Here is a 26,967-nt window from a genome sequence, read left to right on the forward strand (position 1 = left end):
TGATTTGAAGTCACGGTTGACTGATTTTCATGAAGGCATAGTTCTTGTACATTTGCATGGTTTATCTATTTGATCGAATGATTCGTCTTTAAAATGAGAAGAAAATAATGTAATAGGAACATTTCAAACTTCTTATGTTATTGGTGTGTCATACAAAATGATCAGATATCAGCTGGTGATATTTTGACGTGGCTTTTTACGCTGTTTTGCACCAAGTTGAAACCTACTAAGACACTGGAATGAGAATGGTACTATGGACATTACTTAATGAACTTCTCTCAGAAAAGGAATATCACACCAAGGACTTCCCGTCTCTATATGACTAATAGCAAAAACATAAATCCTCTGGGGCGTAGTGCACTTTAATCCACCAGCAGCTGGCAGATGGCACAGGATGAGAGAGATGAGGACGAGAGGAGGCAGAACAGGAGGACAAGGAGGGACCGCTATCTGGTATCTGATAAGACCTGACAGAGAGGAATGGATAGGGTAGTGATCTGAATAATAAATGGCTTCTGTGAAGAGACGCTAAGTTTTGATATTTATTTAATATGGCGAGGCTATCAGGGTCTCCATCAGTTATCTCCCACGGCAGGTTTCACCTTGTTTAAGGTCAACAAGCTGAGATAGGACACCACAAAGTAGATGTTTCAGGAATAATAAACTGGTTCCAGAAAAGGTCGCGAAAGAAGAAAATTGTAGTCTCACTGTCCACTATGTTTCACTGAAGCTACTTTCATAATTTATTTATCTGACCTTAATGATCAGAAGAATCCATAAATTTGCGACATTTCTAAACGTACACTGTTTTCTCTTATCTAATGCACGTATGATTAAAGAAATAATTGTATTTGTTACATTTTAAAAATATTATTTAAAATTGAATGGATTTAAATTATATATGTTTTCTTAACTTTAACTTGTGTTAACTGAACAGATGCAAATATTAAGTTGATATGGCTAACAGTTGCTTATTTAGTATTCCACCAGCTATAGAGCCAAAACCAGCTAACATCTATTGGCAACCTCCACGACTTGAAAATTTAAAGTGGGCTCCATCACACATCCCTGTCCGTCTGCCATGGTGCCAGTCTCAAGCCCCATTTCTTTGCCCTTTTTTGGATTAGCCAGAAGTTAGTTAACCATTACACTAAACTGCAAAACTGCAGTGTAGTGAAGTCACGGTGGGTTTGTCCATCTTTATGTGTGTATGTTTCTGGCTGCCCAAGGTATTTATGTCCATTTTGTTTTACTACCATTTCTGGTTGTAAACAACTCCTGAGGAAAATATCTGGTCCTTAAATTGTTAACAACTCCACTGTGTCTACTAGCTAGTTGCTGCAGATTCTTTTGACAATTCTCCGTGGGTTCATTGATATGAATGACCCTTTTCACAGTGTAATTAAAAAAAAAATAATTTAAAAATTGAATTCTGGAGTACCTTAATTCCTGAAGGACACTTAGGAATATAATTGGCTTAAGGTAAAATTATGTCCTAGCATGCTTTACAAACAAATATTGAGTCCTTCTGAATCTTAAGTCTTGTTTTCACCTTTATGATATGTTTGTTTACATCCTATTGTATTGAATGTCAGTGTGACTGGCTTAGTGTAACTATAGACTGTTGTGACTCAACATATTGGGTACGGGATTAGCAGGTCACAGAAAGTTTACAGATGCAATTTCATCTTATATGTGCAAGTAAATCAATTTTAGACTTAAAACTGAATATGCTGGACAGAGATAAGACACAGAGGGCAAAGGTTAATGTTGATCCTGTAATCTGAGTACAAACCACAACTGCCAGGGAGAGAACATGATGGGACGCAGCAGGAGGAGACTCCCAAAGTGGCTAATGTCCCTCTGCTTGCCGTTTAGGAGTGGATAGCATTGGTTGGGCCACTTGATGGGGGCGCTAAGGGAGAAAGGATTGCCCAGGTCACAGATGGCCCTGGCACCTTGGCGGCGAGTCGGACCAGGCCTGCAGGGTTGTGAGAGGAGCACTGCACTTCCATCTGTCAGGGTGCAGTGAAAGCTGTTGTGTGGGGGATTTTCTAGCCCATTAACTCTCTGATCTTATACTGTCAAACACACACTGACAACGACACACGTGTGCGCTACGTACTGGCATAAATCTTGAATGATTACATCTGTTTGCTAGCATTTAACCTTCATCACTACAGGCCTAAATTAAAAAGCTACAATTGACTTATAGCTACTTGCTTGTCATTATTTGTCAGTTTGAATCATTTAGGCCATGAAAAGTCAGCGAATTGTGATTATCTGGAAATTGCCCGAATTTCCAGATAATGTCAATAACGTCATGATATTTTGGGACTGTACTGTTTGTGTTTTATAGAATGTATTAACGTAACTGTAAGAAATACATAGAAATATAGTGTTCATGTCTCTCACCATCTATTATCAAACTCAAACAAATGTCAACTTTCAAAGTTTGATTATTATCCATTTAGTGCTGTTTATTGCTTGCTTATCAAGGACCACGTAAAATAGAACAACTGCAACTGAGACCTTGGATCTGAAACAATCAAGAAGCAGACTGGCTGTATTATGATGAAAGAAAAAGGTGAGATTAAAGACACATTCATTAATTTAATAACCAGCATGTGGCTTGTGGAACTCTTTACACTATATCCATACATTTAACCATGGGTTAAATTTTTTGCACTAAACCCAGATCCCAGAAGTGTCTTTAATCTGTCCTAAAACCCTAACTTTTTCTACAATGATTGAGAAAATGTCAAACATTACCTGGTCCAGCCTGCGAATTGTTGTGAGTAGAATTATTATGTAACAGTAAACTGAAGAAAAATGAATGTCTTTGGGCTTTTGACTGTTGATTGGACAAAGGACACCACCCTGGAAAATTGTGATGGCCCTATTCACTATTTTCCTTTTTTATATACCATTTACCAGCTCATCTGTCAATAACTGGCAGATGGATATGTAATGAAACCAACAATGACTTTGAATGAGTCTCCTCATCTTTCTATTCTTGAGAGTATGATTCATCCTCTCTCACACACACACACGCACACATCACACAGTTAACAGACACACTCAGTAAGCATATGGCCCATGTTGGGACGCATCAGTAGTCACATTTCTTGCATTGTGTTACATGTAGACTACTCCGGTTCTCAGGAGGGAGTAGATTAATCCCTGAACAAGTGCCAAACTGGCAAGCGCTTTTATTTTGAAGGCTTACGGTGCTTCTTAAATCCCCTCCCATGGCCTTGAACGATTTGATTATGTTAAAAGGCTAAAAGCTTTCTGAATCGTTATCAGCGATCAGTCTAACACTCCGCATTTTTAAAATGCGCTTAATTTCCACAGCGAAATTCCTAAATGATACCTATTATTCGGGTTATAGTGCGCATTTCCTGTGAATTACACACTCAGTCATTCACTGTATCCCGATTTCTAAAATGCCTGACATCTACTTTGGAAAACGATCAAATGTACATGAAGCTGTCACCTGTGTAGACGTGTCCCCCTCTCTCCGCTGACGGTCCAGATTAGACATCAGCAGGTGTCGGATCCGCCATCAGTGAAAACGACCCGAACACATTCCCTCTCCTCACACTAAACCCCCGCGTTACCGTTTCCTAACCGGCTGTCGGATATGACATTTACTCACTTACCTGCATGTCAGAGGAGGACAGGCCCGGCTCCGGCTGCTGTAGCGCACATCGCCCCTGTCCCGGTGCGTTCTTGCCTGGCTCGCCTTGGTTTGTTTGTCCCTCCAGACAACTTGGTCGGATTAAAGCGGAGAGCTCAGCCCCTCCTTCTGCTCCGTGACATCAGAGCGGATTAGCGATGCACAAAGCGCCTTTATAAACACTGCTGATGTCGGCGGTGCAGACACAAACAGTTCTTTACGGCTATGAGATGCTTCAGCCTCATCCCACCCACTCTATCAGCAGCAGCAGCAGCAGCAGCCTGCAGTGCTCCGCTGCTGCAACACACTGCCGTCGATTGGCGGTGTCGCTGTTAGCTGCCCATGGATCTTTCTAGTATTAAGAACGCACCAGGTTTACCAGTAAAATACCTGTAATAACTGAGCAGCTAGAAAACGAGATGTCGCAACGTTTATTTTGCCCCTAATCATCGTTTTACGTGTCAGTAACCAAAAAGAAAAAACTTCATCAGCTGGCGTTTAGCATTATTTAACATTTAGCTAACAGTCCCCATAAACGAAAAACACACATATATATATATATTTTTTTTTTTTCATAAGATAAACAGAAAGTAAAAAAAGAAGGCTTCTTCATAACACCTGCTGAGATGCCAGCTTCCTAAAACACAGTCCTGTTGAAACAAAAATATTCCATGGCTGTGCTAATTGGTAAATCTGCTAAGCAAAGATGGCCGCCGGAAGTACTCCTTCTCACTGCTTCAATGACAGTTATTGTTATTCATAGTAGAAATTATAATAATTTAGGCCTGGTGTTCACAAATCTGCATCAGCTTGAGCTTCAAACCGGGTAAATAAAATAAAAAATAAAAAAAGGTAACTTCAAAACCACAGTTTCATGATGTAAATGCCAATGTGTGGAGCATGTTCTGGAACAGTGCCAAACAATAGTCCTACATCAAGTGGCATGCACCAATACAAATGCTGATTGTTAAAGAGTGTACCCATCAGCAAAATGTCCTAAGAGACAGTTATTCCACAGAGACAGCTATCGGTAGCATCTCTACAACCACAACAGAGACAGGGAGACGAACAGAGACAGATAGAAAGAGATGTCTTTCCTAATGTCTTATCTGTTTATTATTTAAAGTTAAGTATTGTCTGTTCATTTGAAGTATAAAATGCATAATATACAAATGACATTATCAGTAATGCTGTTGTTGAAATTATCATCATACAACAATAAGACTTAAGACAACTGGTCCAAAATAAATGGACTTTCACTCACCGATCATTGAGTGAAGTGACAAGGATGGGCTGAAGTAGCTGGCATTAAAACTGGTAGTGTCATAGTGTTGAAGTGTTGTTTTCAACACACCATTAAGGTCTGCATGCCTATCAAGCAAGTCGGTTTAGCATTGGTCCAGTAAAATAAAACTGATCAGTCCAGTCAGATTTGCATTTTATTTATTTTTTTTTTGTGCAAGGCACAGTGGTGACTTACAGATATTGATTAGTTGAGGACCATATACAGCTGCCGAGGACATGCACATTTTATTATACATGTTGCGCATTATTATTACATTATTATGACAATACACGGGCCAGACACTTGGCTTCTGCGGGCTGGATGTGGCCCATGGGCCACTATTTGGGTTTCAGTGACATAGGCTGAAACCCAAATAGAAGAAAGGCAAGGCCTATGAATTTTAATTCTCTCCACTGAATTTAGCGGTCTGACAATGTGTCTCTACAGCTTGTCAGTTATAAGAAATATGTGAGTCATTTAAATAAATTCTAGTGTTTATTACTATAGTAATGTGTCTGTGAAGGTACTCAGTCATCCAGTCATGGTATATCCAAAAAAGCGTTTAAAAAAGGCAGCTGGACTGTAGTGTTTTTTGAGAAGACGTTTCACCACTCATCCAAGTGGTGGGAAGTTTGAGGTTTAAGTAGGAAACTTCTACAGTAATGATGAAATAGGTATTTTTCATACATGGCCTACTTTTCATAGAAGGCATGCAATAGGAAAAACACAGATGTTTAGTCTTACAGGGTTCAGCTGTATACCTTTGTCATGGGAGGCAGCTTGGCTTGCTGTAAGGAAAGCACATATTTATTCCTCCCTTGTATATACAGTTAGTGATTCTTGCCCTCAAATGGGCTCATATTATGTTCACAAGAAAAGTCTATATGAATGTCTCCCAGTTGGTGAATAGTGACAAGTGCAGCCTTTGAATGGCACTTGTGAACTCAGGGTTATGACATGGGGGTCATGTACATGATCATGTCCTATGACCTTATCAAAAATCTCTATTTATGAGGTCATGAATACCAAAGGAGACCTGAGGAAAATGTTGATATTCCCAACTGCCTCATTACCTGAAGTGTTAGCCTCAGTGGCCAGTCGTGTTCTCATGACTTGTGACCCAATGTTACCTGAACACTGACTTGACCTCCCATATGAAGGCAGAATTAGACAAAGTAGTGCCATGAGTCTACTATGCATGCTAGCTCACAGTGACACTTGGGTTACTTAGATAGAACAAAATCCTGTTATTAACGATTATGTTGCTATGTGATGCCAAAATATTCAGATAAATGTGTTCACAGCTGGGAAAATTCACACAAAAGGCTCCCCAAGTCGAACACCTCAAAACATTGTGTACAAAATTGTGTTGACACAGTTGTTGTTACATATGCAGAAACATTTTAGGGGTAAGTAACCCCAACTCAAACATGGAAAATTATTGTTTTGTAGCTCAGTAGGTAGATCGGGTTGTCCAAGAACCAGAAGGTTAGCGGTTCAATCCCCGGAGTGTGCCACATGCCGAAGTGTCCTTGAGCAAGACACTGAACCCCCAGTTGCTCCCAGTGCGTGGCACTGGTGTGTGAATGTGTGTGTGCTTGTGTGAGCGAATGGGCAGAATATGTCTTTGACTGTAAAGCGCTTTGAGTACCGATAGGTAGAAAAGCGCTATATAAAAGCAAGGCCATTTACCATTTGCCATTTAGCTATCTCTCATAAGCACATACCCTTTAGCAAATACAGACACACATTCTCATGTATAGTATATACGTTTGAAATCAGTCATATTTCATGGCTCACCTCCGTTTGCTTTGCTCTTTGTTGTCACGCAGATGCTAGAAACAGCTGTCAGTGTGTTGCTTGAAGTCTCGGAGCAAGAAAATACAACACATTTCTTTGGAGCACACATGTTGTTTCCAGATTCCAACATAAAGCACATGAACACAAGTTAAAAAAATATATATTTTTCATCTGGTTAAATGAGACCATTGTGTGAATGCACCATAACACTGTCACCTGTAGTTAATGTTATCAGGCTATTGTGTATAAAATAAAATGCAGTGAGTCATCATAGGTGATAGTCAGTGCTCATGGTGCTTCTGGTATGATCATCCAGACACATTATGGAGCCCTTGAGACCTGACAGAGTAGATCAATAGATCTTTTGACTACAGTATTGAGCATTCTCACCTAAGTCACATGCACCTTTCTGCCAGAGAACACCCGTTACCGTGACAACGATGTGTGGTGGAGGATGGTGAGGTGGTGTTGAGTAGTAACCATGGCATCTAATCGGCTATCTCAGCAGCCACACAAGCACACTTTTCTAAAATACAGGCTGTGAACTTTTGCATGTATGTGGAGGCGTGCATGACACATTTCAAACAACTGAGTCAATCAAAGCGCTCCAAAATGTGGAATGCATCATGAAGAATCAGGTCAGCAGAGTGTTTCTGAGGTAACGCCATCGCTCTGCTCCTGGCGTTTAACTCATCTTACACACCCTATATTTCATGCTCCGAGTTCAGGCCACGCTGTTCTAGTTCCAAGGGAGACATCAATAATTCGTGTATCTCTCTCTCGCTCTCTTTCTCTCATGAATGAACGAAATATATGAAATACTGTATGTGTTCTGTTTCATAGCATGCGGTGAGCATGTGCCGAACCATTACTGGAATTAACACACATTAATGTTTCATCATGGCCCATTACTGGGTTGACTCTTATCGTAAAGAAAACCAGAGGCATCCATCTTCAACACACTCCGGTTTCCAGTATGTTCAGGAGAGAGTCAAGATTCCTGTTTACTGCCCAGGGTCTGTATTTTCAGCCAGCCTTAAGGTGGCGCCCTTCAAGCAGGATGGGAGAGGAGCGACTGCAGGATGGTGGTGCGCATTACAAGAGTTATTTTCCCTATTTTCCAAGAACAACTTGCTCACAAACCACATCTACACCAGGAAGCTGCATTTTATCATCATCTGGCCCATTACTTCTTTTCAAGAGAAATTTCCTTTTCCAAAGAAAGTGGCATTATGTAACACACACAAATCATCTTGATACACATCAGTGTTCTGCTGGGAAGCTTTTGGACCTGGAATTGAACACAGATACACACACAAAAACAGTTTAGGAATAACTAAAAAAATATTAAAAACACCACAAGGTGTTGACCTGGCCTCCAAATTCACTAGATCCCAAACTGATCAAGTGTCTGTGGGATGATCCACTGGGGCCCCTCCCCTCAACCCATAGGACCCAAAGGCCCCCACTAACAACATTCTGTTGCCAGACACCACAGGACCCCCTCAGAAGGCCCATGTCCATTCTCTGATGAGTCACAACTGTTTTGGATGCACAAGGGAGACCTACACAATATTAGGAAGGTGGTCATAATGTAATGCCTGATTGGTGTATCTCAATCAAACAGAAACAGATACATAGTGAAAACAACAAAACTATGCAGTAACCTATATGGAATTATGTAATAAACAAAAAAGTGTTGAACAAACCAGAATAAGCTTATCTTTTAGATTCTACAAACGAGCCTCCTTTTGCTCTGGTGACAGCTTGCACAATCCATTAGCATTCTCCCAATCAGCTTCATGATCTAGTCATCTGCAATGCTTCTCCAACAGTCTTGAAGGAGTACCCAGAGGTGCTTTGTCCCAGTTCCCAGAGCTGCTTTGTCTTCACTCTGTGGTCCAACTCATCCCAAACCATGTCAACTGGGTTAAGGTCGGGAGACTGTGGACTGGAGACCAGGTCATCTGATGCAGCACTCCATCACTCTCCTTCTTGGTTGAATAACCCTTCCATAGCCTGGAGGTTGTTTGGGGTCATTGTCCTGTTGAAAAACAAATGATGGGCCCACTAATCAAGACCAGATGGGATGGTATATCACTGCAAAATGCTGTGGAGGAGGTCATGCTGGTTAAGTGTGCTTTGAATTTCGAACAAATCACCAACAGTGTCACCAGCTAAGCACCCCCTCACCATCACACCTCCTCCTCCATGCTTCACGGTGAGAATAACACGTCAAATCATCGGCTCACCTTTTTTATATCTCACCAAGATACAGCAGGTAGAACCAAAATGTGATCAGCCCAAAGTACAGGTTTCTACTGGTCCATTCCTTGTGTTTCATGGCCCCAGCAATTCTCTTTCTCTTCTTGTTCTTCCTCAGACGTGGCAGCAAGCAGATTCTTTGCAGCAATTTGACCATGCAGGCCTGATTGATGCCAGATTGAGCTGATTGATGCACTCTGAACAGCTGATGTTGAGATGTGTCTGCCACTTGAAGCCTTTATCAGGGCTCTAATGTGAGATGTTGTTAATTTGCGGTTTCTGAAGCTGGTAACTCTGATGACCAGATGACTGCGTACCAACCCTGCCTCTGCACAACACTATTTATGGTGTCAAAGAACAAATTCACTCTTGAAAAGGCACACGTGTTAACTGAAAACCATTCGAGGTGACTACCTCATGAAGTTGACTGAGATTCTGACTTTATATGTAATAGTAAAGACTGTAATGTGAATGGCCATTGCACTGTCCTGTTATTCTTGGTTGTGAAAACAATGTGTATACTGTACACACAAAGTCCCCATGTCCTGTGTCTGTGTTTGAGTATTATCAATAGAACACTAGCTGGGTTGAAGGTATTGTTGTGAAGTAATAGCTAATGGGATGAGAAAAACAAGGATGTATTGAACATTTCATTAAAATTCAACTGGACTTCAGATCATTTTTCCAAAATGTTATTGATTATCCTAACAGATTGAGTTGAAGTGCAGGATCTGGGTCAGGTTTATACTACAGAAACGGATTTTTGTCTACATTTTGTCCTATTTCCCGACTATTAAAGTTAAAGCTTTCTGAGCAGAGCTGGTAGTCTGAGGTGTTCCCAGCAGAAGGGTGGAGGGCCAGAGGGGACATTACTTTCTGATCCCTTTGGCAGCAGTTCTCATACGGAGGATACTATGTAATAACTGTAGCATCATACAAACAATAACTTCAGCATGCGTTGCACGTGATAGATTTGGGCGGCCTTCAGTTATTTATTGAATCTCTGTCTTATTGTTTACACAGGCAACCAGGAAATTAAACGGATGGCCGATGCTTGATGGGAGATAGAAATTTAAACCGGTTGAAACTCATAAATGTCCACTGGAACTGAATGAATGCAGAAATCTCTGGACACACGCCCGTGAACATGGGCAAGAAGACCACTTTGACTCTTCTCTCTGGTCAGAGTTCTTGAACAAACAGTCAGCACTGTTTGCATTTGTTCTTGAAAATATTTTCTGAGGTATTTCTTTCCTCAAAAAATCAACAGGAGAACACTGAGATACTGAGTGTTTCCTAAGAAATATTATTGATGGTTGTTAAAATGCTGATGACCAAAGGATGAAGGAACGCAGAATGCTGACCTTATCAACTGTAGAAAAGATAACCCGACAGAGGCGGGGAAGGCATATCTGTCAAAGGGAGGCATACATGTGGATAAGAGTTCTCACTAAAAAACAAATCTTGCCTCCCATATTCTGCAAATTATATTTTTCTCTCCTCTAGCTCTCAAATTAATGTCTCTTCTTCAAGGACACTGAACTGAAAGAGTTCAGTGTTACTATTAATCACTGATTAATCTCTACGGAATACAAGTCTGCAAACTTTGTTTCTTCTTCATGTAGGATTAAGGCCAGATTTTGAAGTAGTTGTTTGTGTAATTCACTGTTGGGAGTAGACCAAGCCCATTTTAAGACTAAAGACAGGACAAATATTTTAGATGGTTGCAACTGACTCTCCACAAGTTAGAAAAACACAGTTTAGATCATTTGTGTTTTCAAGTCTACACCCTACACAATGAAACACCAGAATGAGTTCAACAGGAATTCTAAGTCCTGCTGTGGACATTCGCACCACGTCCCAGTTGAGGTGTGTGGGGTTGAGGTTAGGGCGCTGAAGACAGTGAAGTTCCACCATACCACGCACCATTTCATTACAGACCTGGCTTTGGTCATGTGGGAAAAGTTGTTTCCCGCAAAGTTTGGAGTGCATTGTTGTAGGCAATATCATTTCCCCTTATCAGAGAAAAGGCATGAAGCCAAACCAGTTTAAAAAAAAACTGAAACATGCATTTAAAAAACAGTGGGACAAAATCTGGGAGACAGACATTGCTGCATTCACAGCAGGTTTTTAAAGAAGTGCCAAAGCTTGCCTTCAAAAAAGATACATACTGTGTGATCAGTTTAAATATGACAGACAGGACCGCTGTCTCCTCTAAAGATGAGACTTAGTTTTCAACTAATGGTTAAGATTATGGTCAAAAGAAACCCAAACCAAGGATGACAAAAGTTGCCTCCAGTGTAAAATTCAGACCTTCCACTCCTGCCTCCCCCATAAGAGGTTATCAAGATGCATTACTGTGGACTCTCACTGCCGCCCAAGTTCCAATTAGAAGTACGGATCTGATCTAGTCCAAAAACCCAGATTCCCCGCCTGTTTCATTGAGCACGCAAAGTGAGGTAACTTGAGCGGACAGCATGCATTTCATCATCAAGTACGCTTCTGTTCTAATTACAGACTAACCCTAACGTGTCTTACTGTCCTCCAGAGGCTGTACTTAAAAGTCAGACGTGTGAAGTCTGAACCATCTATGCAAGTCCGAAGTTTGCAACCAAGAGGTTGCTCATAAGGGAAATTGTACACCTTTAAACAAATGACAGATGCTGTTGTGTGTAAAAGAAATATGTCTCATTGGGCTGATGGTTCAGTACTCCCAGACTGGAAGGATGAATCTAGACAGGGAGGAGAGCTGAATGGCACTGACAGCATCACACTCACTGATGTGTCCTTGAACAAGGCATTTAATCTCTGACTCTGCACTGGGATTGATTAGCGGCAAGCAAATTAGAAAAAGAGTTTTAAACGCTGACACTGTGTGGCATGATTATGATACTCTATTTTCATTCCACTGTCTCATACTCTCTCATTTGTTCTTCCTGCCTCACACCACTACCACTTCGTATTCCTTCTTCCCTTCCATTTTTTTCTCCCCCCCCCCCCCCCGCTCCCTCACTGGCTTCAGCTCATCACTTTCCTTCTTTCTCCTCCTCCTCCTCCTCCTCCTCTTCTCCGTTGCTCTTTTTACTCCTTCCCTCTGCTCTCCCCGCAGAGATTCTGCAGTGTGCTGCCAGTCTGTGAGCTGGAGAGACACTCGGCCGACGCACACAGGACACGTCCGTCTTCAGAAACAAACTTTGCTGCAACTTCTTGTATTTCTTTGCCCCGACCGTGGATGCAAAGGCATTTTTCTGAATTTTCTTATTTCCTCTGAGGGTTTTTGTTTTCCACAGTAAAATCTGCCATGCTTCCATTCTACCTCCTCACTCTAGCCGGTGAGTACGTTTTAACGGTTGTGCATGAGGGCATATGTTTTTGTCAATGCCAGTTTCTATGATTCATACGTACCATTCCCTCTCTCCAATGTCTCTCTCCTCTCTTTTCCTCTCTCTGCATTCAAAGCCTCCATCCAAGCCTACAACCAGCTGTTGCCAGGCTCGTGCAACTTTGAGTCCAACACCTGCGGATACACGTCAGACGCAGACTTTACGAGCTGGATCCTGCATAAAGATGGTACTTTGAAAAACCTGCATCTTTAGATTTACCGACTGTTTTAGTTAAAAAGCTTGTGATGATTGCAGACCGTTCAGTGGCTCTTTTCGTGACTGTTTTGGTTCTGGTTTTGGCCGTACCACTAAAGCACACTGGTGAAAAGAAGCCCATCTGGTCTGCATTGAATCCAGCATCTCTGAACATCTGGAGTCAGTGAAATAACACATTTAGGCATTCTGGAAGGGTTGGTACTGCAAGCTGATATGAATGAGCGCTGCACACACCCATGTCTCACTCATGTCAGAGTCTGTTTAGGTAAAGTGATCAAAGCTAACCGATGTATGGTAATGACATCAGCTGTGCATAGTCTCTCATTTCCTTTTTGAACAAATTTCAAACAAATGTAAGACTCCTCTGTGGGAAGCAAACAATGATGCTCAACATATTAAGAAGCATCTGACTGCAAATACCACAAGAGACAGATACTTGTTAGTGCCCCAGCAGCAGGATTATGTCATGTTATCTGTGAAATGCAGTGGGCCTACTTTATGAGGTTAAGGTCATGTTGATGTAACATAAAAAAACACTCTCCCTGTGTTTCTCCAAATGTCATCTGAAGTTAAAATTGATCATTTCAATGCTCACTCAGTACAAATAAATGTGGCAGACAAGTTTTGTGGTTGTTTCAGACATGATTTGAGTCTAAAAGTAAAACAGATGCACATACAGATACTAGTACTAGTACTAGTACTAGTTCCAAGTACTGGTGTGATTCAATGTGTCAGGTGACACTAACCCAAGACTAGACATAACATAATTCGGCCCACATTTACAGAAAAATGCGACGTCTAGGTCAACAACTCAGAATAGAAAATAGTCTTCTTGTGATAATTGACCTGACTGTCATTAAACTAATACCAAAATCATAACAGAAAATATTATGTATTTGCTTTTCTGTTTTTCTGGAAGTAACCCACAGCAGCTCAGTGCAGTTGCACTTCCAGCAGTTTTTGACAAGGTGAAGTCATGTGAGACATGCCACAAAACACTCAAAAGTGCTGGATGGATGGATAATTTGTTCTTTTATGTTACTCAGAAAATAAAAGAGAGTGGCAAAAATCTGTTAATATGAGTTTCAGTAATTCTGGTAAGTATTTTTTTTTATTTTACTTTACTGAACTTTGGATAGAGACAGTTTTGTTTCTTCTTGAGCTTCCATACTTTATGCTAAATTAGGGTAACAGGCCGTGGATTACATTATCAGTTAATCTTTTTTTTTTCTGTGATCAATCAGTATATCAATTATTAGTAGAGATGGAAGGGTTGGAAAAATGAGGCACACCTATCACAAGTTAACATAACCAAGTAAGGATATCTATTTAAGACTTGTGAGCATCAATCATGAAGAGATCAATTAATTCAATCTGCAGTCTTTCTCCTTTAATGACAGACTCTTGATGCTCCAGTGCACGTTTTCCCTGCTGGAAAAACAGCTTTTCTCACCATGATCCCTGTACATACTTGCCTGAAAATTGCTCTGCTGTTGCAGCCTGTCTGTCTTCTAGGATACGTCAACTTCTTTCTCTTTTCCTGTTTCCATCTTGTAGTTATTGCCGACGGCCTGTTAAAAAGGTCAGTGTAGCTGCTGCGCTCAGTTCTCGCTCATTTATCCCCCTCTCTCAGTCCTCCTTTCCCCTCTGTGCTCGGTGCGGTTCGGCTGAGGCTGTAAGAGAAGTGAAGTCATGTCGAAGCCATAAAACGCATTTTATGTACCGCTTCTCCTGCGTCCAAAGAGATCATCAGCACTGATTCATGGAGAATTCCTGTCAGTTTGAGTGTGTGTTATGACCACGTATATTTAAATCTAAACATTTGCAAACAACTGAAACCAATTGGCAGATCAAGAAGAAGGAACATGCTGAATTGTCCAAGCTGAAGGTGAAATGAGTTCAGTCCTGATGTGAACGTGTTTAGATCTAAATACATGTGTTTGTCAGGATATAGGAGCCCTGGGGCAGCAGGGCATTCCACAGGGACAAATAATAAATGACAGACCACTGAAGGGAGCTCAGAGGCCCCTGGAGCAGAAAATAAGCTAAAAGTTGCTGAGGTGGATTTCATGTTGCATCAAGTGAGATGGTCTCGACTTTGGACATAAATCGTGAATCATAATATGCCCCATTCAGTGAATCTGAGCTTGTTGTGTCTTGTTTCAGTTAAAGGTTCGGATGGAATCAGGATCTAGCTTTCAACATCTTTTGGTTTTCTACTGTTTCTATGTAGAAACAGAATATAGCACAAGGGCAGAGTTTGCACAAAATCTCAGTTTGTTTTTATATGTAATCCTGAAAGGAAGGCACTTTTAAAGGAAAACTGCCAACAAACCGTGACAACCATCACACCAGGTGAAAGACTTCACTCCTTCCTCCAACACACACACTTTCTGTGTTAAACTTCTGGGATATTACTTCGGAAAAATTGACTAAGTGATAAATCCTACGTTCCAGTAGTGTTTACGAGCTATAATAGCCTTCGAGATTGATTTCAGCCTGTCTCTGCTGTTCTGTTTCACAGATGCATCATTTTCTAACATTTATTTTGTTAATTTTGTTTTCTAGGTCGTGAATATTTTGTGTAAAATCTCATAAAGTAAGGTCCTTACTATGACCAAATGCATCTCTATGGAATTATAAGGCAGAAGTTGACATAAAAAGATGAAGCCAAGTTCAGCCAAGTTCAGCATTTTTCTTTTATCTGCCCCAGTTAACCTGGGTTATATTTACAATAGCATTTTATTCTTTTAAATCACTGCCATGACATGACAGTATAATCACATATTGATATATATTTTCATAACTATCATACAGCGGGTGGTAAATACTGTCCTAAGCAAGTTACTGGAACAAATGAATGGAAATCAATGGCTAGAGAACAATATTCCCTTTGAAATCCTTTCCTGTACCTCTAGCAGTACACATGCCGTATCTCTAACAATAGTTTTGTATATCTATATCTCACCTTTCTGTTTAGGCCGTTTTGTCACAGTAGATGCAGCCATGAGCGAAGACAGGGAGGATAACTTAGGTTCAGGTGCTGAGCCACAGAAGGAGATCACAGGGGTTCTGGTGAGTCCGCCCCTGGAGCAGGGCGAGTGGAGCTGCCTGAGGCTCGTCTACCAGATCTCGGGGTCAGGGAGCCTGGAGGTGCTGCAGCGCACCGAGGGAAGGAGCTTTGACAGGCCCCTGTGGAGCAGCCAGGCGCCTTCCGACAGCTGGGTCATCTCAAGCATGGACCTGCAAAACAGCACCGAGCCTTACAGGGTAAAGTACTTCTAAAACAGTTTCTAATCTTTGTTTTATGTGCAATAAATAAATAAAAGGTAGAAGGTTTAAGTCTCTTGTATCTCATAAAGTAAACCTGTTTATGATAGCAGCAGAAGAAAGGTTATTTAGTGTCCAAAATGGAGAATGTTCATCCTCTGAAGATGTAAAAAATGTAATTACTAAATCCCATGGCTGGGTGACAATTATATTTTGAGGCTTGCAAGTAGTTTGCAAGCATATCAAAACTGTTACCAAAATGAACTTGCAATTCAGCCTGGAATTTGTATAATATTATGTAATATGAACCTCCCTCAATTCCCCTACCCATCCATCTACCCCAGCATCCACCCACAGTAGGTAGGTAAAGGTAAAATGTTAACAAATCTTAATATATGCAGTGTATCTCCAGTCTTGTAGCAGTTGCAGAGGTAAAGATTTTGCTATCTTATCACTACACTATTGTCTGACTGGAGGTAAAGAAAAAATAAACTGAAAATAAAGTTGTGGCATTATGAGCAAAAAAATGCAGTATCATAAATACAATGAAGCTGTAATTTATGCCACGCAAAGATTAAAACTAATATGGTCATAGGAAGTATAGATTTGTGAAAATGTACCTACCAGTTTAAGTAATTACTGTATTTTTGAATCTAAGGATGTAATTAAAGCACAAATGTGCACTGTATATGGTTTTTCAACCTGCTTTGGCTCATAATAATAATAGTGGAGGGGAGTAAAGCATTGCCATATGTTATTGAAAAGACAGATCTAAGTTGACATTACACAAGCAGGCTCAGAGGGAGACCATTAAGACGTGTGTTATAATCACCTAAACATGGTGGGAATAGTACAGCACAGTGTTTAGATTATATGCACAGGCAGAGCTGGCTCTGACAGGGTTGTGACCTACATTACCATGGTATGCCAGACCTGTGCTTTGTGTGGGCCCCTCAGCACATAAACATATTTCAGTTCAGATCTTGGTGAAAAAAAAAATGACCGTGTCAGAAATAACGACTTCATGCTGAAACACTCACACAAGACAACAAATCCTCACAGCTTAAACTTCTCACGAAAAAAGCTAAAATGACTTTATGCTTTAGTTTTGGTTAAAACTGCTGTGATCACATTTCAATGAATAAATAACTTTTACTAATAAGTACATTTATTTGCTTTTTTTTTTTTCAAGAGTCAAAAGAAAGTTGGAAACTGGACATATTAAGCTTATGTTAGCATAATGGAAACAGCTAGCATGGCTAAGAATTAGCTTCCAAGAAATATGTCGCTTCCCAAAATTATGTAACAAAACTTTTTTATAATTTTATTCAACTTGAAAGTTCAGTATTCTCATCACACTTTAATAGTGTTTATATGCATATTTTTTGTATTTGGGAATAGCTGCAACCCCATGTTTACCAGCTTCCAGCTAAGCTATGCTAACAAGCACCTTACTTAATGCACAGACATGATAGTGATATTAATCTTCTCCTTTAGGATTACAAGTCATTTTTAATTAAAGCTACTTACTGATGGCCCACCTTTGTCGACCAATCACAAGTTCAGTTTTAGACTGAACATCGTCCATCGCTTTGTATCTGACAAGTGGCAGCCACTTTGGACACTTGGAAAGTAACTCATACACATATATGTGTACAAAGCATTTCATTTCATTTCTCACTGCTGGAGATTATGTGCTTTCAACAGAAGTACAAATCAAACGTTTTAGCCTCTTTTAGCTCATATTTTTGCTTGTATGGCCCATAGACATACTGCACAATGTACAGTTAGCACTTTCATCCACTCTGTTTGAAGCAGCGGCAAGCTGTTTTCACCAAACCAATATGTATAAATGCAGTCTGCTTTAGCATACATATACTATTACAAGCCCTGACCTATTTAACCCCTTAACCCCTGAATTGAGTTTGCATTATTTGTGTTTTTGCTTACCACTCTACGAGGTCCTACGAGAAACTAGTGCTTGCAAAAAGTTCCTAGGAATTTTTTGAATGTGCACAAACTGAGTATTACATGCGTTATTTCAGCTGCAGTCTGAGAGGAAACAGTGCGTCGTGAATTTGCGACACTAGGCATTAAGGGGTTAATAAGTGTGCATTTTTTCTTCCCATCCATGCCTTTTTACAGAAAACCTGCCACTCAAAGGACAATTGGAAGTAATTTATATTGTTTCTGTACTCTTGTTAACCTTCTGACATCATTCCTGTGTCGGTCCATATCACTGTTTGAGGGGTATTACTGAACATGTGTGTTCAATTAGGTTGTCATTGAAGGTAAACCCGGACTGAGCGTAGGGAGCAGCGTGGCCGTCTTTGAGATCCACATCAGCCCCGGATACTGCCTGGGTCAGTGACTTCACACATATACTGTATCACTCACATGTCTTTCTTAAAACAATAATATTATACCCATATGTAATGTATGTCTGGATTAGGACCATCTGTGCAGTGATCCTCCAACTGACCTTCAGAAACACAGGAACATATTTGGTCATTTGCAAACTAAAAACACCATGAAAACGTTTTGCACGCACACCCATGACGGGAGCTCTGTTGCTGATTTCTCGTGTGTGTTTCTAGAGTGTGACTTTGAGGAGTCTCATCTGTGTGGATACAGTAACCAGTGGAATGCTAATGTAAACTGGTATGTGGGAGGAGGAGGTCTCAAGCTCCTTCACAACAACATGCCAAATGATCACACATACAACAACAATACAGGTGAGGTTTAAAGTGTTTACAAAAGTGTTGTTACCCAATGGGCCAGTGAATGATTTCTTCTGTGCCTACTTTAAACAAAACCCTAAACCTAACAGTGCATGAGTTTGTCTCTTAGTACATTCCAGTACAAGGAGCTGTCTTCTCTGCATTGCTCTAGCTCAATACAAGTAGTATAATATATTCAAACTGTGTCCTGACTTGTTGTAGACTGATATTACCAAACAGACTGTGGTAAATATTGGAACTGAAAATGTATTATTGGGACATCCAAAAAAAGCTGAAAACAAGGGCAACTGGACTTGTAGAGTTTCTTGAAGATGCCACTCATTCAAGAAGCTTCTTTAGTTCTCTGAAGATCTGAAAAAGCCCTACTTGGATGAAGAAGAACTGAAGAAGTTACTTAGATTAGTGGCAAAAATTCTTCAAGAAACTTTGCCAGTTGTTCTTGTTTTTAAGCTTTTACTGGATATATAATGACCTGGATGTCTGAGGACCTTCACAGCCATATTGTTAGGACCTTCTTCAGACTGAAACATAGTGATTTAAATACTGCAGACACCCTTGTGTATGCAAAATGGCTCAATAACTCTGTTGATGTCTGGACGTTCACAAATCAGTAAGGAAATTCTAAAGTCACACCTCTCAAGTCTCATGTCAGTGAAGTCCCTGAATCCCTCTCAGGTCACTTCATGTACGTGGACTCCGTCTATGCCAAGACCTTCAAAGAAGTGGCCAAACTGGTGTCTCCAATGACGATGGTGCCAATGTCCGGCTGCCTGAGTTTCCAGTACCAGCGCAGCGAGGACAGAGGAAACCTGTTTTCTGTTTACACCCGGGACCGTCTGGGCCAGTACCAGGAGCTTTGGAGGGCCGAGTCAGAAAACCAGAACGACTGGAGCGGGTCTCTTGGAGAATGGACGCCTGTGCAGGTGGACTTGAAAGCACCATACTCAGTACAGGTCAGTATATAACATATCCAAGCTCTTTATGCTGCATTCAAAGTACCAGACAAAGGCCTAGCCCACTGCACCGTCGGCGTGTTGCTGTTGAAGCCCCGCTCAAGCAGTGTTGATGCTGTTGGTGACATAATTCTTTAAAATTGAACTAGTGAACATACGCATATGATCGGTTGATGCGTCAAAATATTTTTAAAGCAGTTACATTTTGCTATGTAGCTCGTCATGTGTCGACAAATGGGTGTCGATTCAAAGCTTTAAATCTTCGGCCTCCAAAATGAATTGTAGTTCTTTGCTCTATCGACGCTACTTTGAACGTCTTTTTTTTTCCGGACACTGATAATAGCAAATAAATTCTATGTTTAAGTATTAAAGGCATGGAGTGGTGGTGATACTGGTCTGCATTAGGTTTCTGATATCGGGCCCCCATTCATTTACTTTTTTATTCATTATCTGTAACCACTTAGAGGGCCCCAGGGTGTTCCAGGGGCTCCAGGGGTTCCAGTGGTCTTGGATAGGTGGAAGTGATTCTATTTGTGAGACTAAGTTAATCTTTGGTCCTTAAAATTCAGTTTCTTATTTTTTCAACTATCTGTTTATGCATCTGTTAAACAAATTAGTAAATGGAAAACGTATGTAGTTAAAACTTACACGCGAATGCTTTCTGTGCATGCAGCTTTGTTTACGAGAGTCTGTCTCCTTTTAGGTGGTCTTTGAAGTGGCGTTTAACAGCCCAAGAGGCGGACATGTTGCGCTTGATGACATTTCCTTTTCTCCAGAATTTTGCAGCACAGACACGGGTGAGCCGCAGACACAATTTCCATGGGAATGTCACCATTAAAACAGTCTTATTTATAATGCACCTCTTAGATATTCACATTCTCAAGGACTAATAACTCTACTAGCCCCGCATAGAAGCTGCAGGAAGCTGTGAGATCTCTTACAGAGCCAACCTTGGAGGTTTGCATTTAGCCAGAGGTCAAAATGTTAAATATGTCCACAGAGTCAACAAAAAGGTGAATGTATCCATTATGGGGTCAGTTTATGCCGGTAATAAATATGAATGCAATGCAAATGTGAAGCTTTCTGAAGTACTTGCCACAAAATTGTTTATTTGACATCGGCTAATATCATGCATTTATTCCACAGAGCCAACCTTTGACCCCTCCATTGCGAACTGTGACTTTGAGTCAGGTTTCTGCAACTACATCCAAGACCCGGTGTTGGGGTCGCCATGGAGGAGAGTGTCCGTGAAGCCCAACATATTTAGGAATGGAGACCACACCACAGGGGCAGGTGGGAAATACCGCAACCGTTTTTACACCGATATTTAAACCTTCATCAAAGAGAAACTCCACTGACTTTCCACCTCAGAGTTTGTCTCTGGGGAGTACTTTTACATATGGAAAAAAAAGTAGTATGAATCCTTTAATGTCTCCAGAGGTCTGTTTTTTGTGGCTCTGTGGAATTTAATTGGACCATTCTTCAAAATGGAGTCATGGGTCTGACAGAGGAATAATTAACACTGTGTTTCAAGAGCCACATTAAAAGAGTATCTAATACAGTGAAATTCAATCGGAGCAATTTCAAACAAATACGACATTTCCTAACACTTGATACTGCTAGAATGTTTTTACATTCAATGATTCTGTCACACACTGAATATTGTATTACGTGTTGGTCACTGGCAGGTGTAAATACATGTAAAATCACAGAATCACTCATTCACTCAAATCATTAAAGGTCTTTGATAGAAAACCAATGACATTCCACGTTTGTAACATCTTAAAAAAGTATAACCTATTGAGCTTTGAGAATTTAAAAATTTTAAATTTGCTTGATGTAAAAGGTGTTACATGGACTTACCCCACCTCCCATGTCTGACTTTCTTTAAAAAAAAAAGGGCTTACAGCGGTCTCAGGACCAGGGCCTCCTCTAGATGAGACTGTGAGGTCCCACACAGAAAAACAAAATGGTCTTTCTGTAAAGGCCGGTAGGATCTGGAACAGTCTTCCACTCTCCATAAGGGAGTGTCCCATATTACAAAACTTCAAAACTAACCTCAAGCAGTGGTTGAAAGCAAACCAGTCTTGTAACCATTGACTTTTATCTTCTTAGTAGTACTGTCTTGTGATGTGCTCTTATTGTGATCTATTGTCCTGTCCTATGTCTTATCATGTTTTTGTGGTACCTGCCTAGGGACTGCGGATGCACATTAGCATTGTTGCTATAATCCAGCATATTTACGTCTATTGCTGTCTGAATAGATGTTCATTAATGTGCACTATTCCTATTAAATAACACATAAATAAATAAAAAGTTAAATCCATTAATTTTGCAGCTTTATTAAGCTACTTAGTCCCTTTCATGTGCAGTACAACAAAAGCTATGAGTTATCTAAGGTTGTACTGCATATTTACCGTCAGATTCAGTAACTTAACCACCAAACACAGTTAGCAACCAGATGGTGATCATAGTGATCAGCTCATTTTTCTCCTTGGTTGGCCAAAAGGAAATGTGAACATTGGACTTTGGAGCCGGATACAAACATTAGATGCACTTTTAATTATATAAAAGCAGTGACAAAATTAGAAACCTGTGATTTGTTATAGCTGCGTGTCTTTTTTCTTGTTAAAGAAACCACAGAATAAATGAAAGCAGCTTTAACACGCAGATGTGAACGAAAGTAAAACAAACCGTAATGTGCAACTGATAAACTGGTGAAAACAAGATGATTACCAGTTGTGAGCAGTGACGGGAACCTTCGTGACCAACAGATTCAGAGGAAGAGAGAGTCTTGAAAGAAAATAAACGCTGTCTTCTCCTTCCAGGATCCTTCCTTTTGGCTCACTCCCAGCTTGGCCCACGCTCCGGGTACGTTAGTCGCCTGGTCAGTCCAACTCTGCCTGGGAACATGAAGTACTGCCTGAGATTTTTCTTCTCCCTCAGGGGTGAGTGGCACTCAAAAACTTAGCAGACTGATAGTTATTTATTAGCACTTTTTTTTTCCCCCTGTGAGTGAATCTTCCTCTGCAATCTACTTGTCTGACTCATCGACCAAAATAACTCCATGGTACTGCAGGTTTCAATCAGACAGACCAGGCTCTGGCTGTTTATCTGCAGCAGCAGCGGGGCAGCAGCCAGGAGAAGATCTGGACCCAGGGGGAAAAGTCGAGAGGAATCTGGATCTCAGCAGACGTCACCTTCCAGACGCCACGGCCTGCCAAGGTCAGACAAGTGGATGTGGAAACATCACTTCTGTCAATGTGTGAAAACGGAAACAAGATGATAAAGACTGAGGGGAAGAACAAAATTAAAGAATGAACAGAAGAGTAGAAGGGAATGAGGAAGGAACGAAATGAAAGCAAGGTGGAATCAATTACTGAAAGAATGGAAAAACAGGTTAAAAATGAAAGAAAGAAATGAGGAGAGGAATAAAGGCAATAAACAAGTGCATGGAGAAAGAAAGCATGCGGAAAGGAGGAAAAATAAACAGACATGTGAAGGATGGAAAGCAGGAAAGGAAGACATGCATCAAGTAAAGAAGACGTGAGACAGAAAGTAAGACTGAAATAAATTCATTGTCAAGAATAGGTTAAGTTGGGAACGAAGCACATAATGGCGCAAAAATGACAATGGAACAATGAAAAAGAATAAAAGGTATAAAAGTTGCAAAAAGACTCAATGGTGGAAGAAATGTCGGTATAGACTGTATATAAAATGTATGCCACGTTATCAGAACTACATAAAATTATATAAACCATCTCTGGGAAAATCTATTTTATGTGTACTTTCTAGATCCATCCACTAACATGCAGAGGGAGGGGTTTACGACATATACTGCAGCCAGCCACCAGGGGGAGCTGTTGCTTTAGTCCGGTCGTCCATATTTATATACAGTAACAGAGCATATTGCTAAAGACCACATGCTAACATGCGCCTAATAATAATAATAATGCAAACAGGCTTAGAAAGTAATGTCAAAACTCATAGTTTAATGTGTTAGCATGGTAACATTTGCTAATTAGCACTAAAATGCAGGCTGACTCTTATGTCAAACAAGTATTTGAACGGTGACTAGATGATGAAAAGTAAAATGTGAGGCTAATAAACCAGCAAAGAAAACTCAGATGAACACAGTGATGAATGAACTAAACCAGGAGAGAAACAAACAGATGGAAAACCAAATAAAGGAAGGACTTACTCATAAAAGACTTCTGTTGACCTGATGGTTCAGCCTCTGCTATTTCCTTTAGCTACTGTTGAAGAACGGTGCCATCATTATGTGTACTGAGTGATGAGATTGAATTCACCCAGATGCCAAAAAGCTCAAAGGATTTCCCCGCGCTGACCTTTTGTCCATATGGAGCCATTCAAAAAATGCTCCCAGATTCACACAAGAGATTTGCGCGTCTCACACAAGCCAGAGCAGAATGTTAACAACAACCTGAACAAAGTGGGTTTGCCTCCGCGACGACGGATCTGTAAACATTTAATGGAAAACAGTGTACAATGGGAAATTCCACCAGACGCCTCTGCTCACTCTTGCCCTTTGCTGTTCAGGTGGTTTTTGTCAGCACCTGCAGGAGCTTCTGGGACTGCGGCTCCGTGGCTCTGGATGACATCAGTGTGAGCCTCGGGGACTGCGAGCTGACAGCAGGTAGCCCAGTCATCTGCATTTTGACATGTGCATGCAACCGCGTAGGATCTCAGGATGATCATGCCTCTGCCGAGGCAAAACAAGGTCATCCAAATGAATCAGACTAAACACAGTGGTACACAGTCATGGCTGTCAGCTGATGGGAGCCATGGTTTTTGGTGAATTCCTAAATCCTGTGTTACTTAATGGGCAACACAAGCCTCTTTGAACTGCTGAGGGAGACGAAATCTACAGGAAAAACTTAATACATACTAGTAGGGTTCGGTAATTTGATCAGCTGCTGATTTGTTTGGAAATTATGTCACTGTTGTACAACCACAGCAACATTTTGGAAACAACTATTTTACTGTCAATGTTCAATAGAACATCAATAGTGCACAAAATTGCCCTTATGTAAAAAACAGCCCTTTTTATATTGATCTTTTGCATATAATAGTTTCCTCATTTGTTTGGTTAGGGTTGCAGGGACCCTAGTGTTCGTTCGGAGATCTCATCCATTCTTGACCAGGACATGCTGCAAAGCATTATTAGTCAAAGAAGTTAGCTCCTCTGAAATGAACTAATCCTGATGTTTGAAACAGCTTTGCATAGTCACAATTTTTTTTTATGTATCTTTTTCTTTTGCAGATTTGTTGTCGTCATCTTTCCCCGGACACTGTGACTTTGAAGCAGGCCTGTGTGGTTACACTCAGGACAAGCAGAGCGATGCTGCAGACTGGGAGTGGAGGAGAGGACCCACCCCGACCTCGTACACTGGACCCAGAGGAGACCACACCACAGGAGTTGGTGAGGAACCTCTCCGCCTCATCTCTCTGCCCACTTTATTCTCTATAGCGTAGAAAGGCTCATTAGATATAACTCACAGAATGTGAGAGAAAGTTAGCATTGCAAAGCTGTGAACATACGACCCTCTTTTCTGGGCTCGGCAGGATACTACCTGCACATGGAGGCGTCGCCCATGCTGCCCGGTCAGAAAGTCCGGCTCCTGTCCCGTCCTGTCAGGGGAGCCAGGGGCCCTCAGTGCCTTCGCTTCTACTACCACATGTACGGCTCGGGCACCGGCCAGCTCACCATTTACATCAACAAGGACGGCGAGGATGTGTTGCTGTGGAAACGGAGCGGCGAGCAGAGCATTGCCTGGCTGAGGGCCCAAGTGGAATATCAGTGCAGCAGCCAGCACCAGGCAAGAGTGGAATAAAACCTCTCCTCACTGTTTTTTTCTTTAAGATTATTTTTGGATACACTTTTAAAACTTTAAGATGCAAGAATACTAATTGACTTCTGCACTTAGTTGATGGATGGTAACTGTTTTGTGCATTGGTTTGCAGTTTGGTTAACATGAGCCAATGTTTCCCTCATGAAGACACTTGAGGGAGACAAGCAAAGATGGATGAACTGAATTCACTAAATACAGCATTTATTTCTGAAACAACAAAACAACAGGGATGAATCAGCATCACCTAATAATAGTCTGTGTTCTGTCTGCAGGACCCACGGCCGCTAATGTTGTTTTTATTCAGTATCTTCTACGTATTTCATCTTCTATTGTCAGTAACCAGGTGGTTCCACTTTCGAAGCTCCTCTGTCACCCTCCCCTTTCCTTGTCTCCTCAAGTATTTAAAGGACTGGAGCGCCTTGGAGATAGCAAACCTTGGTCACTTTCCAGGTTACTTGCTGGCCAAGTAAAAAGGGAGGACTGGAGGAAGCTAAATAAGTACAACAGAGCGCAACAACGGATCAAAACATGCCGTTCTTTTACATGATCAAAGGGGCTGCTTCCATTATTAGTGAGCAAACCTGAGCAACTTATCTTACCTCAGGCTAAAAAGAGCAAATCAATCTACTGTTATCGGGACTTTTTTTTTTAACTCATCTCGCTACTTTTTCTGAAAGTGTCTGCACACGCATGCTCCCTACAGGAAATCTTTGCATTTTGTTAACGCCATCTTTCATCTTCCACCACCACCACCAGGCCAAACTACACCTCTGCAGTTATTCTAGCATCTCTTTAGCCATATAATTGATAAGAACCTTCTAAAATCATCTAACTAGTAGTTTATTTGTGTCACTGTTGCAGATTGTGTTTGAAGCCACCAGAGGTTCCTCAGTAAGGAGTGACATTGCTATTGATGATATTATCTTGGAGAGCGGCCCCTGCCCAGGTAAGCAGCTATGATACACACTAACGATTAAACATCCCACAAGGAAAGAAAATGAACTTTTTTTTTTTCGATTTTAAGATTTTCTTGGTGGTTTCTTTACTCTCCCTGCAGAAACGGAGATCAGGTCCACCGTGGGAACCTCCAACGAGATTGAGTAGAAGGGGAAAGGACGACTGCAGCTGTGTAGGATGCATGAACCCCGTTTTGTTTTTGGTTTTTTTTGCACATTACAGACAACTCGCAATTACTGTCGACTCCCAACTCCTTCATGTCAGTCTGTACATGTGGACGAAGGCAACTTTTCATGTAGTTCTGTTTTCATGGAGCAGCAACGTGCGTTGCGGTCAGCATTTCTCTGCACTGCGGCGACAGGGAGTGTGTTAAGCTGTTTCTCGTCACATTTATATGCATTAGATTAATGCTTAAATAAAGCCAGAAGGTTCTTCGACGCCACATCTTGTTTTTTCTTTTCACTGACTTCAGATACTAGAAATACATGATTTTAATGTTGCCCAGCAGGTATACAGTAGGGGTTGTACAGACTAGTCGAATT

The 26,967-nt window shown here is 41.0% G+C and overlaps 1 protein-coding gene across 1 annotated transcript; it reads left to right on the top strand.

Moving 5' to 3' along the window:
• The first annotated feature begins 12,164 nt into the window (after nucleotides 1–12,164).
• LOC311508047 (MAM domain-containing protein 2-like) lies at nucleotides 12,165–26,867 on the top strand. The gene is made up of 15 exons (XM_084572665.1): nucleotides 12,165–12,364; nucleotides 12,492–12,602; nucleotides 15,612–15,901; nucleotides 18,180–18,264; nucleotides 18,499–18,636; nucleotides 19,318–19,595; nucleotides 20,299–20,392; nucleotides 20,742–20,888; nucleotides 22,424–22,543; nucleotides 22,675–22,820; nucleotides 24,156–24,252; nucleotides 24,880–25,038; nucleotides 25,182–25,435; nucleotides 26,330–26,414; nucleotides 26,526–26,867. The coding sequence occupies exons 1-15, from the start codon at nucleotides 12,334–12,336 to the stop codon at nucleotides 26,570–26,572; spliced, it is 2,082 nt and encodes a 693-aa protein (XP_084428791.1). The 5' UTR covers nucleotides 12,165–12,333; the 3' UTR covers nucleotides 26,573–26,867.
• The last annotated feature ends 100 nt before the right edge of the window (nucleotides 26,868–26,967 follow it).

This window comes from Chelon labrosus, assembly GCF_963514085.1.
Source record: "Chelon labrosus genome assembly, chromosome: 22".
In the NCBI taxonomy this organism is placed as follows: Eukaryota; Metazoa; Chordata; class Actinopteri; order Mugiliformes; family Mugilidae; genus Chelon; species Chelon labrosus.

Coding starts and splice junctions, on each gene's coding strand:
- LOC311508047 (XM_084572665.1), top strand. CDS start 12,334: ATGCTTCCATTCTACCTCCTCACTCTAGCCG. Junction 20,393..20,741: donor ATTTTGCAGCACAGACACGG/GTGAGCCGCAGA, acceptor TTTATTCCACAG/AGCCAACCTTTGACCCCTCC. Junction 25,436..26,329: donor AGTGCAGCAGCCAGCACCAG/GCAAGAGTGGAA, acceptor TCACTGTTGCAG/ATTGTGTTTGAAGCCACCAG.